Raw genomic sequence first — 18,437 nt, forward strand, 5'->3', positions numbered from 1 at the left:
TGAATATCAGGCAGCAAGGAGCACCTATAATCTTGGTGCTCAGGAGAAGACATAGGATCAGAAAGTCAAGGTCACGCCCCCACCAGCCACACAGTAACCTAAAGTTCGTAAGACCTTATCTCAAAACAAAACCAAGTAAAAACAAATGCCTAATGCTATTTGACACATACAAATATGCTAATGTATTCTCATACAGTATGTGGTTCTGATCTGGTCCTTGCCCAAGTGGTGTACATCCGGCTTGGCAAATAACACATAATATTAGATGAATATATAATAAAATTTCTCTCTGGAATTCTATTTCTTCTCCAGTATCAACACTAAGGACTCAGTCTTTTTTCCCCCATTTTCTTTCTTAGTTTTTTTTTTTTTGAGATGGTACTAATGTAGCCCAGGCTGGTCCAGAACTTACTATGTCACCTAGGATAACCTTGAACTCTTGATTTTCTTGCCTCCATGTCTCAAACGCTGGGATTACAGCTACACGCCCAGCTTTGGAATCTGAACAGTGTCTATCTGTCTGTCAGACCTGCTACACACCAACAGACAGTCCAGTCTCCCAGAGACCCTGGGCACTTTCCCTCTTCTCTGCTTATATTCTGGAGTCTTCCAGAAGAATCAGTGCAATCCACAGGTACTTCAGACAGCTCTCCCCCAAATACCCACTGGGCTTTAGGTCTTCAGTTTGCTCTCGCCATTCAGAAGGGCCATTCAGTTCCTAACACAGTGCTGTCAGCAGCCACACAGTTTTACCTGCCAGCATCCATGACAGACAGATAAAATACAGTGTCCCCTCTCTCCTCATTTCACACTGTAAGCACCCCGGACATCCACTTGTGGTACACATGATGGTACTAGACCAGTCCACCCAAAGGGCTAGATGGCCGGGTGGGTGGAGAGAACAGACTTCCCGAAGACGTCCTGACCTCCACACATGTGCTCTCATTCACACATACACAATACATGATAAAGGTGGTAACAGTGGGGACAGAGATAGAGTCAAGTGGGGGCTGTGGGCGGAGAGAGCCCTTGGTTTTGATTACAGCTCTGCCACTAATTAGGGTGAGTCATTTAAACTCATTTCCATCCCGGCAGGGAGAGAGTGCTTTTATCTCAGTCTAAAGAGAAGAGGGAACCCCAGCGTGCGGTCTCCTGTGGTGATGGCTATTCTCAGAGAGGAAAGGCTGGTCAGTGTGCAGCGGTAGCTGGCTTCACCAGACCACGGGGCCAAGTAAGCGCCTTCATCTCTCCATAGTCAGCGTCACCGTCTATGCCCAACGCCAGGACCAAAATAAAAAAAGTATTTTGTTCTGAAAAAAAGATGAAGAAAAGGAACGCAAAGCGTAAAACCAGTAAGAGTCACGTGTGCCAAAGCCTTGGTTTCCCCCAACATTCACCAACAGGAACTTTCACAGAACATAAAATAAAATTCCACTCCACAATCCAATGGATCATCATCAATTTTTATAGTAAATAACCTGCTGTGAATGACAGAATTCTTGATCAGAACAAAAATCTCTCAAGAGTTCACTATGATAATCATCAAGTCAATTAAAAAGGAAGTCACATGGTCTTAAAAATTCTCATTACAAATAGGTAGGAAAAAAAATCCTTAATTTAAATGATAAGATTATGCTTAGTCATTAAATGTATTCTGAAAATAACATCATGTTTTTAGAATACAAACAGTAACTCCTTGGCAGTACCCACAGACTAATGACACCCACAGACTAATCACAGTGCACTCACTCACTCACTCACTCACTCACTCACTCACTCACTCACTAATGGACTAATGGCAGTGCACTCACTCACTCACTCACTCACTCACTCACTAATGGACTAATGGTTGTGCACTCACTCACTCACTGATGGACTAATGGCTGTGCACTCACTCACTCACTCACTGATGGACTAATGGCTGTGTACTCACTCACTCACTCACTCACTCACTGATGGACTAATGGCTGTGCACTCACTCACTGATGGACTAATGGCTGTGCACTCACTCACTCACTCACTCACTAATGGACTAATGGCAGTGCACTCACTCACTCACTCACTCACTAATGGACTAATGGCAGTGCACTCACTCACTCACTCACTCACTCACTGATGGACTAATGGCTGTGCACTCACTCACTCACTCACTCACTCACTCACTCACTCACTGATGGACTAATGGCTGTGCACTCACTCACTCACTCACTCACTGATGGACTAATGGCTGTGCACTCACTCACTCACTCACTCACTCACTCACTCACTAATGGACTAATGGCAGTGCACTCACTCACTCACTCACTGATGGACTAATGGCTGTGCACTCACTCACTCACTCACTCACTCACTCACTAATGGACTAATGGCAGTGCACTCACTCACTCACTCACTCACTCACTCACTGATGGACTAATGGCTGTGTACTCACTCACTCACTCACTCACTTATGAACTAATGACAGTGCACTCACTCACTCACTCACTCACTCACTCACTCACTCACTCACTGATGAGTCAGACTTGGCATTGCATTTTCTCCAAGCGACAAATCTAAGATTCCTGTTTATAAAATATCACAATATCATCCAAACCAAAAAACTTCTACAAACAAACAAACCACCAAACCAGCCATCAAGCAAAATATTTTTAATTAGTAGGCTGATCATAAATAAATCCACATAAAAGATTTAACAGAATTACAAAGTTTTGTGTTTCTTTTGTGGACTCAATTCATAATATGCATTAGTCAACCTCACTCCCTCACTGTGACAGAGCTGCCATCCAACAATGTAGCACAGGTTCAGCAATTCATATTCTTAGGTACATTTTCTTTACAAATGTAACACGTATGTACATTATATATATTTCTCCATAGTTCATGTACTGAAACTCTACTGTCTTTACAGGGAAAGTGTTGAATCCATTTAATAAACATGAATCATTCCTGTTTAAAAGTAATTCATACACATGAGTACCACTGCACTGCTGCCCTTTGGCATCTCTTGTCAGAGTTCAAGTGTGGACATATTAACTGCGGTGACTTCATGGTTTTAGATTAGGACATGTCATTCCATGGTCCTCCACGGTCCTCAGGCCTGCTGGCTGCATCAGCGTCCTTGGAGGGGCTCTGCTCTGTCTTGCTCTGTCTTCCCCATAATCTCTAGCCCCAGCTCAGACAGAGTGATGTACACCGTGTCTTCTCAAGTCCCCGTGTGCTTCTCCGATGGATGGAGCTCCACCTGGCTGTGGGGCGGTTCATCTGACCTGGCTTTGTTTACCTCACTTGCAAATCTGCTGCTGAATGTGAATCAGAAACTCATAATAGGAGAACGCAGCTTCTGTTCGGTCTTCAACCAAATGCTGAAAAAAGTCTGTTTTGGCAGGACTCTCATCTCTGAAAGGCAGAAAAGAGCATTTACCACATATATAAATACATAATATGTATTACAAAGAAAAACTATACATTGTAGACATTACTACTACATGGACTTCAGGAAAATCCTGAAATTTGCTTTGAGGAGAAGCACAGGAAGGATGACATCATAAAGAAGTTATGAAGACTTACTTTACCACGTGCAGGACAGGGCTTAATGGTCGGCTGTCTCTAAGCCAAGTTACAAAGGATCTAGTTCTTTCTGATGGAAGTGTGTCTAGCTCTGGCAGATGTGTCTGGTAAAAGAAATAGGATTAGAAAACATGTACACGGCAGCCCTGAGCACACCCTTCTCTCTGCAGGCTGTGCTCCTTTCAGACAATGTGAGGGAACAGTATTTAATCCTGTAAGCATGTGTGCACGTGTACAGTTTCCACGGCACATTCACAATGAACAACTTTTGGGAGAAATTACTGTATCATACACTGTGTGATTTATTTATTTAGAACAGCTGTCTTCAACTGGCTCTCTTAAGTCTTAAAATCCTTTCCCATTTCATAGATACCGGGGTAGCAATGGAACTGGGGTTTCCGGGGCCACTGACTATAAGCCTGCATTCTGCCCCATAAGTGTCTCATGATCCAAAAGCGGCAACCACATGAATGGAATTTCAGTTGTAGAAAGGAACTATGCTTACTGGTGAGTATATGGATATTTTACATGACTACTGTATGGTTCTAGACAACCCAGCAAAGCCTATACAAACTGGTGTGCTACTGGCACTTTTACAGTTTCCTGTTTCTTCTAAGGCAATATTCAAGTGGAGGCAATCACTAAGCTCCAAATTCACCTTAAAACTATACATAACTTACTCAAAAAAAAAAAAAAATCACGTTCCAAAAATTGGATTTAAAAAAAAAATTTTACTTATTTGGGGGCGGAGGATGGGCTGGAGAGATGGCTCAGTGGCTAAAAGCACTGGCTGCTCTCCCAGCGGACCCAGGTTCAATTACAAGCACCCACATGGTAGTTCACAATTGGCACACAAATCCTAGGTGATCCAACATCCTGTTCTGGTCTCTGTGGGCATCAGACAAACATATACAGAGGTAGAACACTTACAACATAAATTAATTTAAAAAGAAAAAGACCCCTCCCTGTGCCTAGCGGGGAGGGGAGGGAAGGGTTTACTTATGTCTATGGGTGTCTCCCCTGCACGCACGTCTGTGCACTGTGTGTATGCAGTGCTCCAAGGCCAGGAGAGGGTGTGAGATCCCTTGGAACTAAGTTACAGATGGTTGTGAGCTGCTGTGTGGGTACTGGCATTAATCTGGGTCCTATGGAAGAACAGTAAACTCTCAGCAGAGCTATGTCTTTAGGCCCCAATCTTGGAACTGCTAAATTGTCATGCATTTAATTCATGTCAATACTTAACATTTCCTTTAAATAAGATTTTCAGAATTAATTTTGCAGATCTGTGTTTGAGACAGACTTACTGTGTAGCCCTGGATGACCTGGAACTCACTATACAGACCAGGCTTGCACTGAGCTCACAGAGGTCTGCCTGTGTCTCCAGTGCTGGGATTAAAGGTATCTGTCTACCAGTACCATACCAGACATACATACATTCATTCATTCATTTGGTTGTTTTTATTTTGGGCTGGCCTTAACCTCCTGATCTTCCTTCACCCATCTCTCAAATGCTGAGATTACAGGTGGACATTACCACACCTAGCTCAAGAAAGACAAAAGTGAAAGAAGAATCTCCACACTTCAACAATCCTGACACTTAGAACCGCATTCCGAGGGAATCATCATCATGTATCAACCCGTGAGCCTAAGTCCTAAAGACCCCAATGCCTTCACTTTAAGGCTAATCTCAAGGAAATAGTCCACTCTGTAAAACTTACTGGGCACAATAGTGAGATCCCCACTCTACAGCCCTGTCATCCACCCAGCCATCCATCCTCTCTCTGGGAACTTGCTTACTGGCTGTCCTTGAAGCATACTTTCTCTGTGTACCTGTTAAATCTCATTTACAGTCACATCAGCAGCTTTCTAGACTGTCTCAGAGATGGTGAAAGGCCAAGTAGTGTGTAACTCCATCAATGACTTATCGAGAACAGGTAAAACCATGACTAAAGTACAGACGACAGTTGCCAGGGAGGAGGGTAACTGGACAGAAAGGTTTTCTATCTTGAGTGTGGTAGGAATGTTCTGAAATTAGACAGTGGTGCTGTGAGGCAGGATAAAAAGGATAGCCAAGGGAAGACAGAGCCCCTGCAGCCCGGGAATGTCTCCTGTCAGCAGGGAGTCAAGGTGCTCAGCATAAACCGACAAAACCTGCTGAGGAGACTAAGCTAGGCACTGTGGCTGACACTACAACTCTCACACTCAGGAGGCTGAGTTGGGAAGACTGCTGAGACCCAAGGCCAGCCTGGAGTGTGCAGTGAGTCCTAGGACAGCTGAACCACATGCAGAGGCCTGGTCTCTAAAACAACAGCAACAACAACAAAACAAACAGCCCCCCAAACTCCAAACAAAACAACAACTGCCAGGAGCTGACAGACTTAAGAAATTCCCTTAGTCTGAGAGCTGATAGAATTTAAAAACTTCCTTAGCCTGAGTAACGCCATTTTACACAGATCTCAGCCTAGGTTTCTGTTTCTCACAGTAAAGGTCTTTTCCCAGAAATGAGGTGATTTCACTTTGGTCAGGTAGCTAGATGCGTAGAACAGTCACCCAGACAACGGATCCTGATTGGCAGAACGTTCCCTCCTGCACCTAGGTTGTCCCCTTCCTCAAGTAATTCTTCACAATGGGTATTGTGAGAAACCCTTTAACCAGAAAGTTCCCTTAGTTCCACGCCTTACTTTTCCATGCCTTATTTACTTCTTCTACCTGTATAAAACTAGCATGTGAAAAAATAAAATTTGTCAGCTTGATCAGACTACTTGACTTGTTGGCCTTCCTCATGCCTCTTGTTCCCCCATTCTCTCCTAGGTGATCCCGGGTTCCCGCTGACTGTCCTGTGGGTTGGGGCAAACAATAAAATAACCCCCTAAAACCTCAAAACAACCCCCCCCCCAACCAACAAAACAAAAAGATCACCTAAGATACCAACAGACCCAACATTCCCTTTTGACAGCAATTATTTCAAATATGAATGTTTGAATATCATAAGACATGCTTAATGGCCAAAGGGTATTTGGAGGCACAAGCACACACCCCTTTGAGAGGATCATGAAAGAGTCTGAACTTCGTATGCAGTCGAAATGTGTCTAACACTCTGTGACAGAATAGTAATGATCCCTTTGACTCTACTGGACTAAGTTTTGATCTTATTTTTGAGTGTTTGTTTCCAACAACCCTACAGTTGCCTGTGTAGGAGAAGGTGCTCCTTAGAAATCCTTTAAACAGTGTGTCTTCCCTGGCATCAATCCAGTGCTTGGGTACACCACAGGCAAGCTCCTCTCCCTGCAGCTCTCCCTCAGTGCTCAACACAGACAACCCTGTTAAAGCCACTTCTTTCTAAACTCCCAAATCTGCTTACACCGACTTATCCTGACATTGTGTGTGTGTGTAGAGAGAGAGAGAGAGAGAGAGAGAGAGAGAGAGAGAGAGAGAGAGAGAGAGACAGAGACTGAGAATTTCAGCTGTTCTAAGTAAGCAGAACTCTACAGCTGCTGACAGTGTTTGTACAACACTATTAATATATCTCACTATAATTGAGCTGTATACTTCCAAATGGTAAACTAAGCCAGATGCCACAAAATATGCCTGTAATCCTAGCACATGGGGTCAGAAAGACTGACAACCTGGGGCCAACCTGTTCAATAGAGAAGTCCTAACTTAGCTGAGACTAAATAGGGAGACCCATTTTAAATAGGGGGAGGAGGAAAGAAAGGTAAACATATAAAATATTTATGTTAAAAACAACAACAACTTGCATATATAAATAAGATAAAACTTAATAGTGCGTAAACTGTTGACACAAAGTTACTTCCTCCAGGCCTAACAGTCGCCATGATCATTCCAGCTCCACCAATGAAAGACACCCTTTGTGCAGTCATGGAAACAAAGTAGGTGGAACAATGCACTGGCGGCTTAAGTTTTCTGCTAATATTTTCTCAAGGAGAAGGGGGCCCGCACCCTCACCTGGGTTCCATCCACCAGACTCTCCTGCCTCCCACCTGTATGTAGGTACTGAAGAAAGTAAGGGGCAGGGTAACTGAAGGGGATTCCATGGTTTACGTGTCCTAAGACTATTACCCATGACAGTTGGAACTTCAGGGATACAGTTGTTTTTGAGTCACCCACACTTCTGTGTATAACCCCCTCATGTATGTTCCTAAACATAGGCCAAAGAAATTCACTGCTCATGAACTGGCCTGAATGGAACTCTTGCTTTTCTCTGCCTTCAGTGTCCTTCCTACTCCAGGCAAACAGATATTCATTTACCTCCCCGAAAAAAGAAACACAATAAAATGCACTGACCATTTTCTGTGGTATTGATGCAAAATCAGGAAACCCAAGTACATTCTCTATGAAGTCACTGTCACAGCCTTTGCCAATCCAAATGTAGAAAACCTAAAGTATAAAAGAGAGGGGGCAAAACAAAGCATTTTCTCTAAGAGAAAATCCATCACAACTTATTTGGTTATCACACACAAGATAACATAACATAATATCAAACACGAGATCTAACAAACAAAGGGGAGATATAATTAGAGCACTGTGAACCTAGTTCTAACAATCAAAAGCAGTTCCCATTGTCTTTGCTTATATTTTAAGGCTTCTTGTAACATTTTACATTCTTCCTCATTTAAGGTTCATTCATTTAGGGGTGGAGAGGTTGCTCATTTAAGAGATTCCCTGCCTTTGCAGAGGACCCAGACTAGTGTCTAGCAACTGCATGGTGCTTTATAACCATCTAACTCCAGCCCAGGGATCCAATGCTCTCCTCTGACCTTTCCAAGTACCGGGCTTCCCCGTGGCACATGTACACATATGCAGGCAAAATACTCATGTTCATGCAATGAAAATCTTAATACTTTAAAAACCACTCTTCTGATGTGTGAGTCTTTTGCCTATATGCATGTTTGTGTACCTCATGTGTGCAATGTCCAGAGGCAGAACTCCTGGAGTTACACCATGGGCGCTGTCTCTCCAGCACCTTGACTTAGTTCCTGAATAGGAACACACTGCTTTACGAAGAATGCCTGGCCCTACCTCCCATTCTCTTTCAGCTCTGGAGTTCCGAGGTACACACACTTGTCTTGACTACTGGACACTCCTGCCACCCCTGTGAGCAATGGGGTGACTTCTCTGACACTCTAACCACAAGATATAACTTGAACTACAAGAGAAATTCTTGAGCTGAATTTTATGATTCTGATGGTTAGGTTCTTGATGGTAGGAATTTCTTTCCTGAGTATCTCTAACTCTTGATAAGTTACTAATTCACGTTAATGTGCTCTCCTACTATAGGGTCTGAAGTTGACTCAGCTCCCGTGTTGGGTGCAGAGTCCTTGAGTCACAAGCTGATTATATATTGTCTGCTAGGTGACAGCAGGGCCAGACTGGGTGCTCTGCTTGCCAGTCAGAGCAGAAACTTCGTTGGCAGTGATGCTTACTGAGCCGCAGTCCATGAGGAAAGCACCTTCTCTGGTCAGTTTCTCTGCAGACAGTTTTTGAAGAGGTGGCTGAGGTACTACCCTGTCATTAACATGTATGGCGCCCTGAAAAGAAAAGGTAGAACTAAGTCATAGAGCAGATTATTGCCACCAACAGACCATAAAAGCCAGTCACCACCTCTACCAAAACTAGAGTATGACACGTTTTAGAGAATGGAAACTGTATTGACTGAATACCACAAGTTCACAGATCATGACGTTCAAATGTATTCCAGTTTAATACGGATCCTTTGTCTCATTCACTTCCCTTCTGAGGTCAGTGTTATTAACACTAAAATAGCTAACTGCCACTTTGTACAACGGAATACTATGCATGGAATGAATATTAATCCCAAAGAATTCAGCTTGTAGACAAGGAAGAAAAGATACTAAACAGTTGTGCATTTAATTAGTCACTATTAATGAACAGTTAATTAATCAAAACAGAACTGGTTACTATGTAACTGATACTGTAATCTGGTTACATCACCAACTGCCAATGGCTACAAAATGCAAATGGAGATCACTCTGTAGCTTAGTTTTGAATCAAATATTAAAACCAAGCCCATGTCCAGTTCCTCCCCACAGGACAGTTTTTTTAAAAAGCCCATCTACTGGCTGATAGCATCTGAGCATCCTCTTGTGCACCTGGATCTCTTGAGTCCCTACTTGAATGTTTATCTCCACAGACAGGAGCCTGGAAGAACTACTGGATATACCTCATCATGTTAGACGGGACACCAAGAGAAGAGGTCAAACACACTCACGTACACACCTCGTCAGTCAGCCTGTCTATCCTGTATAAGTTGGGATGAATCATTTTCATTAGATGCACAAGCGGCTGTGACTTCATCTGGCACATGGCATACACACGGTCATCCAGGCGTGTGCTCGTGCCCGTTCTAAATGCTTTCTGCAAGGAAGAACACATGACCCAAGTGACGCATGCGTGGTAGTAGGCGAGCAGCAAGCCAACAGCCACAGGAAAGGCTTGTCTTCAAGTCCACATACTTGGTTTCAAGACTCAACTGGTATTTAATAGGTAAGGGAGTAAATTAGATTCTCTGAACTATCCTGTCCCTGTGGGAAAACAGGCATCTGCAGGTTGTTGTGCCTCATAACGCCTGCTAACAGGACGCAACACTGGGAAGAAAAGCTGTCAGTAAACCTTCCCCTTAGCAGAGTCTCTTTCAGAAATACATGGGAAGAGCTGGCTTTGACCACATCATAATTCAAATTGTTTGTTCAAATGTAATTCCATATCCCACATTTCCCCTTAGTTTTTTAACTTAAACTGCAAAAGTACATAATCCTCTAGCTAAGGATTGAAAACAACATAGATTTCATTTTTTCATTCACCCGAGCTCGTAAAAAACTGAGGAGGAGGGAGGGAGGGAGGGAGGGAGGGAGGGAGGGAGGGAGGGAGGGAGAGATAGAGAGAGAGAGAACTACCTGTTTGAGAAGTGCCAAAACATAGAGCGGGAGCAGCCTAAGCGAGCTTGGTGCTGTGAGGGTGGAGCGAGGCACACTGGACACGGCTGAGCTGTAGGCAGACAGGGGATCCACCACAGCATTCACCAAGGCGTCCCTGGCATCTGATAGGCTCGACGACACTGAGCGATCCACAGCTGCAAAGTAACCAAAGTAACAGTGTGCTCAGCCACTAGGCTCTACTGAGTGCTCTCTTCTCTCTAAGTGTATGCTCACACACACGCTCACGTGCACGAACGTCCTTGATTCAGTTCCTAGTACTTAACCCAGTGAGGTGTGAAGACCAGGTATCTGTTAGGAATGCTATTATAACTCTGCACCAAGTTAGTAATAATTGCTGCTTTCTCTAGTGTATGTGAGAAATAGCAAGGCTCACTGCATGTTTATCCATAAAGGAAAACACAATAAAAACAAAACCCTCCCTAACATATTAATTCTGAAGGCGTCTTTAAACTTCAGAATGGAATAGACTTCTGAGCGTAGTCCTACAGCAGCTGTGCATCAGATACAGCCATCAGCACGAAACACCCATGGCAGTCTCAGCACCCAAATAATTTCCCTGCGGGGCACCTTTTAGTAAAGTTTTCAGTCCAAGTCTTGGCAATCAGCTCTCCATAAATGTCCTTTTACTGAATGTCATATATTTGGAGTCACATGGACACACCTTGTGACACTTAGCATAATAGCTTTGAAAGTCACATTTGCATATTCCTGTTCACAGCTGAGTTGTATTCCACACTGTGGATGTGTAACAGTTACACATTAGCTGAAGGAGATCCTGGTTTTTAAAAATCACAACCCCCACCCCAATAGATTTAAAACTAGGAATTATTTTTAAAATGTAAGAATAGTCTAATTCATCCTGTAATAAATAAAAATGCATTGAAATGTTTTTTTCTTTAATTGAGGGATTTCTAAAGTTAAAAAAAAAGTAGAAAAGCCTCAGCTTGTTTTTAGGTTAGAAACATGTATTTTCTCTGTTTTTTCATATGCTACTCACCCATGTTGGCCAGAAGGCAGATGGCTGCTTGCACATCCACTCCTGCATAAACATCAGCAAGTGAGCTCACCACTGGCAAGCACAGTGTATGCACTCGAATTCTCCGTTCGCCTGGATACAACAAAGCACACCATTCAAGCATACTAGGCTAAGAAAGGGACAAACATCACCACTTCACTCAAGCTGCTGTTTGGGCTAATCAGCAACACTATAGAACAGAAAAGGCTTTGTCATCCATAAGCTTTGAGAGTCTTCTGTTTATTTGCTTTGGGTACTAGGGACTGAACCAGGTCCTCACAAATGCTGGGCAAGCACGCTAGTGCCGAGCAACACCCCTCGTCTCAGACTGTTTCAAGTAAGACATTCCCCAGAGACAGAAAGAGGGCTCAGGAGATAAAGCACTTGTTATCCTCTCAGAGGACCCAGGTTCAGTTCCCAGCACCAATACAGCAACTCACAACTGTCCGTGGCTCCAGTCCTAGGAAATGAATGCTCTTTTCTTGCTTCCACAGGCACCAGGCATGCATATAGTGCACATATATACACACAGACAAGGAACTCACATAAAATAAATCTTAAAAAGTCTTCCAATCCTGTAAAACTATCAGCATATGTCTTATACATGGTTGAACAGTAGTTTCTGGTTAGCTTTGGTCTTTTTCAAAGATCAAATATGTGTGTGTGTGTGTGTACTGGTACGCATATATATATATATGTATGTATGTATGTAAGTGTGCATGATGTGGCCAAAGAAGCCAGAAGAGGGTGTTGGATGTGCTGGAGCAAGAGACACAGACAGTTGTGATCTGCTCAGTGCGGTGTTGGGACAGAATTCCAGCCTCTGGAAACAGCAAGTCCTTTAACTGCTGTGCCATCTCTTCAGTTTCTAGCTTAGCTTTAATGTTGTTCTAAATTATACTCAAGTGAGTACAGTATCCAAAAGCTTATCCTGTTAAGTAAGAAGTGAAGGTCTTCCTTACTGCACTTCTTTATGCTACAGAGCACCAACGAAAAGGATGCTGGTCTCCATGCATGCCAGATACAGATGATGTTGAAAACTCAATTGTCCACAAAGTACACACAGCCGGTGAAACGTCTCAGCTGGTAAAGACTGTCAACACTGATGACCTGTGTTTGAGCCTTGAGACCCACAGGTGATGGAAGAAGCTCGGCCTGTCAGTTGTCTTCTGGCCTGTACATGTACAAGTGGCATCCTGCCTGGGAGTGTACTACACAGTAAATAAACATACAAAGTCCTTCTAAGCGTGTTATCCGGGAGAGATGGCTCAGGGGTAGAAGTGATTATGGCTCTTGCAGAGGACCTGGGTTTGACTCCCAGCACCCGTATACTGGCTCACAAGCACTAGTGAGTCTAGGACCAGGAGATCTAATGCCCTCTTTTGGCCCCCCATGAGTTTGTTTGCATGTGGTACACATAAACTCACACAGGTACACACACATAAATAATAAATCCATTTTTAAGCTGTATTACTTGAGGATTCCAATGTGAGTTAAGAAGAAAAAGAAAGAACATAGTCAGTCACCTCCTACAGATGCCATTATTGTCACAGCACAGCATTCTTTTCCTCCTCACTACTAAAAGGGAAGTAGAAGGACCTGTGGCTACAAGCCAGTTCAGTCTTGCTTACATTACCTTTGCTTGATGTGTACAAGAGGGCTGTTTGAAAGCACACTAAGGAAGTATCTGTCAGGCTTTCTTCAATTGACAACTGTACTGCAAATCCAGCATCAGGATTGATGTTGGCAAGGGACAGTAAGTCAGTGGAACGGACAAAGAAGTTCCCGTGGAAAGTGTGCATTGAGAGTCCTGAGGGGAGAGAGAACTGGCGTGAGAGAGACAGCATGAGCAACACCTTCACTGCAGCTGACGCCATTGTCCTAAGTCAGATGGACTCTGGGCAATGTTCTAACTAAACAAACAATGTGTTCTCTAAAGGGAGATGACATATTCAACCTGTATTTATACCTAGCCTCACCATCATTCTATATGCAAGTCTAGATCAGACATAAATACATAAAATACATACACAAAATTAAGAAACCATGGGTTCGTATCTTGAATGTAAGATGAGAGATTAGAGGTCATCCCCAAACACTTGGTAACCCAAGGATGTCATCAGCTACTGGCAGTTAAGCACTTTCCTCTTCTCCCCACTGTCATTCTCAAATAATCCATCAAGGGCTTTCCTCATGCTTTTCTTGAATAAAGCCAAGATGCTGCTTTATCCACTTCATCTAGTTATTAAAAGGAGATGTCAAAGATCACCCTGTAAATGTATTTCACACAGGTTCAGCTGGATCCACGGGAAGTCCTCTGTGCTGAAGTGCCATCACCACGGGCTGGGTGCTGTGACTGACAGGAGTGGAAAGAACACACTGTCCCCAAGGCCATACCTTTAGTGCATCTTATCCTCATAACGGCTTCAAATCCGATCTTTCTGGTGAGGTACCGTTTTAGGTCTTTTTGCAGCTTTTCTGCTTGTGCAGGGTTGTGGGTAGAGTGAAAAGAAGGGTAGTAGAATATGCAGCCTGCAGAGTACTTGGACATGCAAGCTTTAGAGAGAAATGCATCAAGTATTAGCCAGAGAGGTAAGGATACTTTGTCTAACACTAGTACAGATACATGACTCTAAACATCTGTTATGAGTAAGCCCAACATGGGCAAGAACTAGATAGAACTGTAATCAGAAGCATTCATAAAATATGGCAAACATAGAGTTCACTGTTGAATGACTAAGTGCTACAAAGCAAACAGTAAGAACATTTCCTCGTTGTCCAGGGCTTTAGTTTACTGGTCACCGTCATAGGTATTACGGATCTGATCCACACACCTGCCTCCCCAGTACTAAGAAAGCTTCCCGTAGAGCCCAGCTTTAATTACATGTTAGAAATCTTTAGGTAACGTAATGACATCATCTTACCCAGAGAAGCGAGGTCAGAATACTGTGAACTTAGAAGGAACAAATCCACTGCAGTTTGCTGTCCTGAGCAATCTAAAGCAAGTTTCTTATAAAAATCAGTTGCAGGGCCAAGATGGTGCACAACCTAAGCCAACAGATAATAAAATAAGAACCTTTGGTCATGCACATAATATATGTCTCTCCGATAACAAGGAAGATACATATACTTTATTCCATTATATATCAATATTATATATCAATATATACCAACAGAGTATGGGCCCAGATTTATAATAGTAATACAATCTAGTTTTTTTTTTTTTAAATTAAAAACAAAAGCACTGCAGCAAGAAACTATGTTTGGATCAGACCCAACACTTTGGAAACTGAGGCAGAAGGACTGTTGAATATTCAAACCCAGTCTGGAGTAATGAGTGAGAAGCTCCCCACTTTCATCCTTAGAGGAAAAAAAACTAATTTCAAGGTAGACTGCTTGAGCTATTTGATATAAGCTGACTAATTCTCACAACACACATCCCATTAAGATTTTCGTTATTTATCTTTCACAGATGAGAACACCGATGCCATCAGACTGATAAGAAAGCTAGCCCCAGAGGGAGTGCTACCGAGCATTACAGTACCCTGCTACTCAGCATGGTGAGGAAGGCGGAGCGCATCCTCTCCCAGCCCTGGCCGTCACCTGACTACCTTCACATTCACCAACTTACACATTCTTTGGAGGTCTCAGAGATCACAATGAAAAAGGCCAAGGTTAACAGTCTATGTGACTGAAGACAAGTTACACTTGTGTGTGTTAACTAAACACTAATACCCAGAGAGTGAGAGTACTGCTGGCTTCCATTTCCTGTACATCTAAGTTCTACACTGTGATGGGCATTCTCACTGTGACCTAAAGTTTACTCACAAGCATGTGAAACTATACTAGCTTAACTATGTTTGTCACTTCTACAATAGAAATGACACTGGGGACAGAAAATCCAGCCACAGCCTGATCTTTAAATAGCTAGCTATCCAACCTTTGACAAGATACCACTTTTTTCATCTGTAAATAAAAGGAATAGGGTATGTTTCTAAACATTAAAAAAAATTATCTTGTTAGTGTGTGGATGTGAGCACACATGTGGCACCATGAGCTGCAGGACTGCTAGACTACACACGTGTACCACCACACACAACGCTTTGCCCGACAGGGAATGGACTCAATCATCATGTGCTCACGGCCAGTGCTCTTACTAGAGTCATCTCCTCAGACCAAGTTTATGGCCTGTTAACCGAGTCATAAGAAGAATACATCTAACCCCCAAACAAAGGCCCTGTGGCTTCAATTCTTACTGGCTATTTATCGCTGCTGCTGATGCAGTGAGGAAGGGATGAATGGCGTTAGCCTGTGGGGAAAGAAAACACCTGTGGTTATGATCCAAGCACTCAACACACAATACCTTGGTACTTGACCTCTGATTCGGATCTTCTCTGGACTGCAGAAGTCCTGCCCCCAAAGAAGGTAACTGTGTCTGAAACACAGACACTCGGCCGCCCGTGGGGGACATTAGTTTGAAGGCAGCCTGAAGTGCAGGTCCAAGAGCACTGTGCGTTTCTCTGGTATTGATGAACATATTTGGTAATGCGTTCAGTAAGTCTTTTATAAGCTGAGGAAAGAGTGAAGGTTGAATTACTGAGAAGGCAAAACAGACTACTTTAAAACAGCCCAGGATAAAGCATGGCAGCTGCATCTCTGAACTGGGAAGGAAACTCACTGGATGCTTCCTACAGTGTCTGACAGCACTGTGCCAGTAAACAAAGGTTAGCATGGGAAACTGCTGATGTAATAAGTGTCTTGATACTTTGAAAAACAAATTAATCTCACCTCTTTACTTTCAAACAGATTCACAAGCAGACTATCCGGTGTGGGCAGAAAAACGTCTACAGGGGCAAAAACACTCCATCAGCACATAGTCAAGAGAACATTATAAAGTAGCAGTTTTGGTTCTACAGAGACACTTGCCATGTTTATTGGAATTCTGCCTTAGTATATACATATACTCCATATATGCATCATACACACACACACACACACACACACACACACACACACACACACACACACACACACGTGCTCGCCAAAGCATTTCTAAGGTATACCAAATCATGCTCACAGCACATGACATGACAGACCACTCTGCAGATACTTACCGTCTATATCAGATACAATCAACATCTGAGGCTGGGATAATCCTTCTTGTAAATTGTAGAAATGAATAGTGCTGTCAAAAGTCATGAATCCTATTCTTGTTCGTGAATCTCCAGGAAGCCTTGTGACAAAAAATGGCAACTTGAAATTCAAAGTATTCAGTCACATTATGTATGAAATAATGAAATAGACAGAACTCTAAGGACAGCTCCCCGAGACTGTGGGGACAGTGTGAGCATATACAAGGAAAGTGACAAGTTCCGCACCTTGTTTTCAGGCAGGAACACTTATTAATTCAGGCTCAGAAGGCGAAACAGCCTTCAGGGAAGAGCAAACTGGAACCCAAGGCGTTTCTAGAAGCTCGACAGTTTGCTGACGCTCTCCTAATCCTGTGGATCTCAACGTTCCTAAGGCTGCAATGGTCACTACAGTCCCTCACACTACGGGGACCCACCATAAACTTATTTTGCTGCTGCTTCATAACCACAATCTTGCTACTGTTATGAATCACAGTGTAAAATCTGCTACGCAGGACATCGGATATGTGACCCCCCATGAAAGAGCTGTTGACCCCAAAAAAAGGTTGTAACCCACAGGCTGAGAACCACTGGCCTAAAGCACTGTTTAATTTGTTTTGAGATCTGGACTTTTATCACTCAGGCTGGCCTTGAACTTGCGGCTATCCAGACTTAGGTGCTGTATTATAAGATTATCGGAGTGAGACATCGTATCTTACTCTCATATTCCTAAATAAAAATGTGCTCTGAATTTTTGTCTTAGTATCACCCAGTGGTGTAAAGCATTTGAAGTGCTGTGTCAAAACCAACACTTTACTCCTGAAACAGATGATCATCTGCATATTCCCACACAGTCAAGGGCAGTCACACACAGGGAGGTAAGCGCTCTATGGGAAATACTTTTCAGTGAGAATACTAACAATGCTGTTAGATTTAATTGTGTAAATTTTAAGCAAAAATAATTATGAGTATAAAAATGATTGTTATCAATCACCAAGAAGTTTTCTGTTTGAACTCAGTTTTCAAAACAATACTGTGGCCCCAAGAACGAAGCCTGCCAAGTCCTGCCTGCCAAGCGTCTGCAAGGACACTTGTTACAGAAGAATGTCTCCAAGTGCGCCTGCCCAGCTGTCTGTGTTCACTTGGTTATGTATGTTACATTTTAGAATGCCTTAGAACGTTTATTTTAATACAAATGATTCCAGAGGTTAGAGATGGCTTAGTGGTTAAGAGGACTTGCTGTTCCTGGGGAGAACCCAAGCTTGGTTCCCAAAACTGATAATGGCTTCTAAGAGCATAACTCTAGTTCTGGGTATACGATGCCCTCTTCCGGTCTCCCTGGATCCCAGGCATGCAGTGCACATCATAAAAGTAAGCAAATCTTCAAAAGACTCAAAAGTAGACTGTGTGTCAGAGCACAACCCTACTCCTGTTACGGGTGACTGACTGCTACTCAGTATAAAGACCAGGCACACGGAGAAAAACACAGTATCCAAGGGCCAATACTGCTCAAGACTTGTGTTTCTAAAGATTAACATGCACTCCTTTGAGAAATTCAGAAAGTCTGATGGCATCAGTCAGCAACCAGCACGGCGACTACTGACCTACCGTAATTTCTGCTAAACTGCTTCTGTGGTAAACCCCTCTTAGGAGTGCTTCTGGGAATGTGCTACTGCGGCTGGTATGCCGCTCCCAGGCTAGCCTTGCTTACTTCCCCAGTGTCTGCTTTGATCTATAGGTCTATCGGTC

At 43.2% G+C, this 18,437-nt stretch overlaps 1 protein-coding gene across 2 annotated transcripts in view; it reads right to left on the minus strand.

The window, feature by feature from the left end:
- Positions 1–1,487: 1,487 nt before the first annotated feature.
- Positions 1,488–18,437, minus strand: part of SEC24B (SEC24 homolog B, COPII coat complex component) — a 74,820-nt gene continuing 57,870 nt past the window's right edge. For both annotated transcript variants that reach the window (XM_080915745.1, XM_080915744.1), the window contains exons 11-23: positions 16,674–16,792; positions 16,348–16,403; positions 15,923–16,129; positions 14,484–14,607; positions 13,957–14,115; positions 13,196–13,369; positions 11,542–11,652; positions 10,503–10,678; positions 9,826–9,963; positions 9,012–9,116; positions 7,873–7,965; positions 3,568–3,671; positions 1,488–3,396 (exon numbers count right to left, since the gene is read on the minus strand). In XM_080915745.1, the coding sequence (XP_080771871.1) occupies positions 3,282–3,396; positions 3,568–3,671; positions 7,873–7,965; positions 9,012–9,116; positions 9,826–9,963; positions 10,503–10,678; positions 11,542–11,652; positions 13,196–13,369; positions 13,957–14,115; positions 14,484–14,607; positions 15,923–16,129; positions 16,348–16,403; positions 16,674–16,792 (1,681 nt within the window). In that variant the 3' untranslated portion in view covers positions 1,488–3,281. The remainder of the gene's footprint in view (positions 3,397–3,567; positions 3,672–7,872; positions 7,966–9,011; positions 9,117–9,825; positions 9,964–10,502; positions 10,679–11,541; positions 11,653–13,195; positions 13,370–13,956; positions 14,116–14,483; positions 14,608–15,922; positions 16,130–16,347; positions 16,404–16,673; positions 16,793–18,437) is intronic.

This window comes from Micromys minutus, assembly GCF_963924665.1.
Source record: "Micromys minutus genome assembly, chromosome: 4".
Classification (NCBI taxonomy): Eukaryota; Metazoa; Chordata; class Mammalia; order Rodentia; family Muridae; genus Micromys; species Micromys minutus.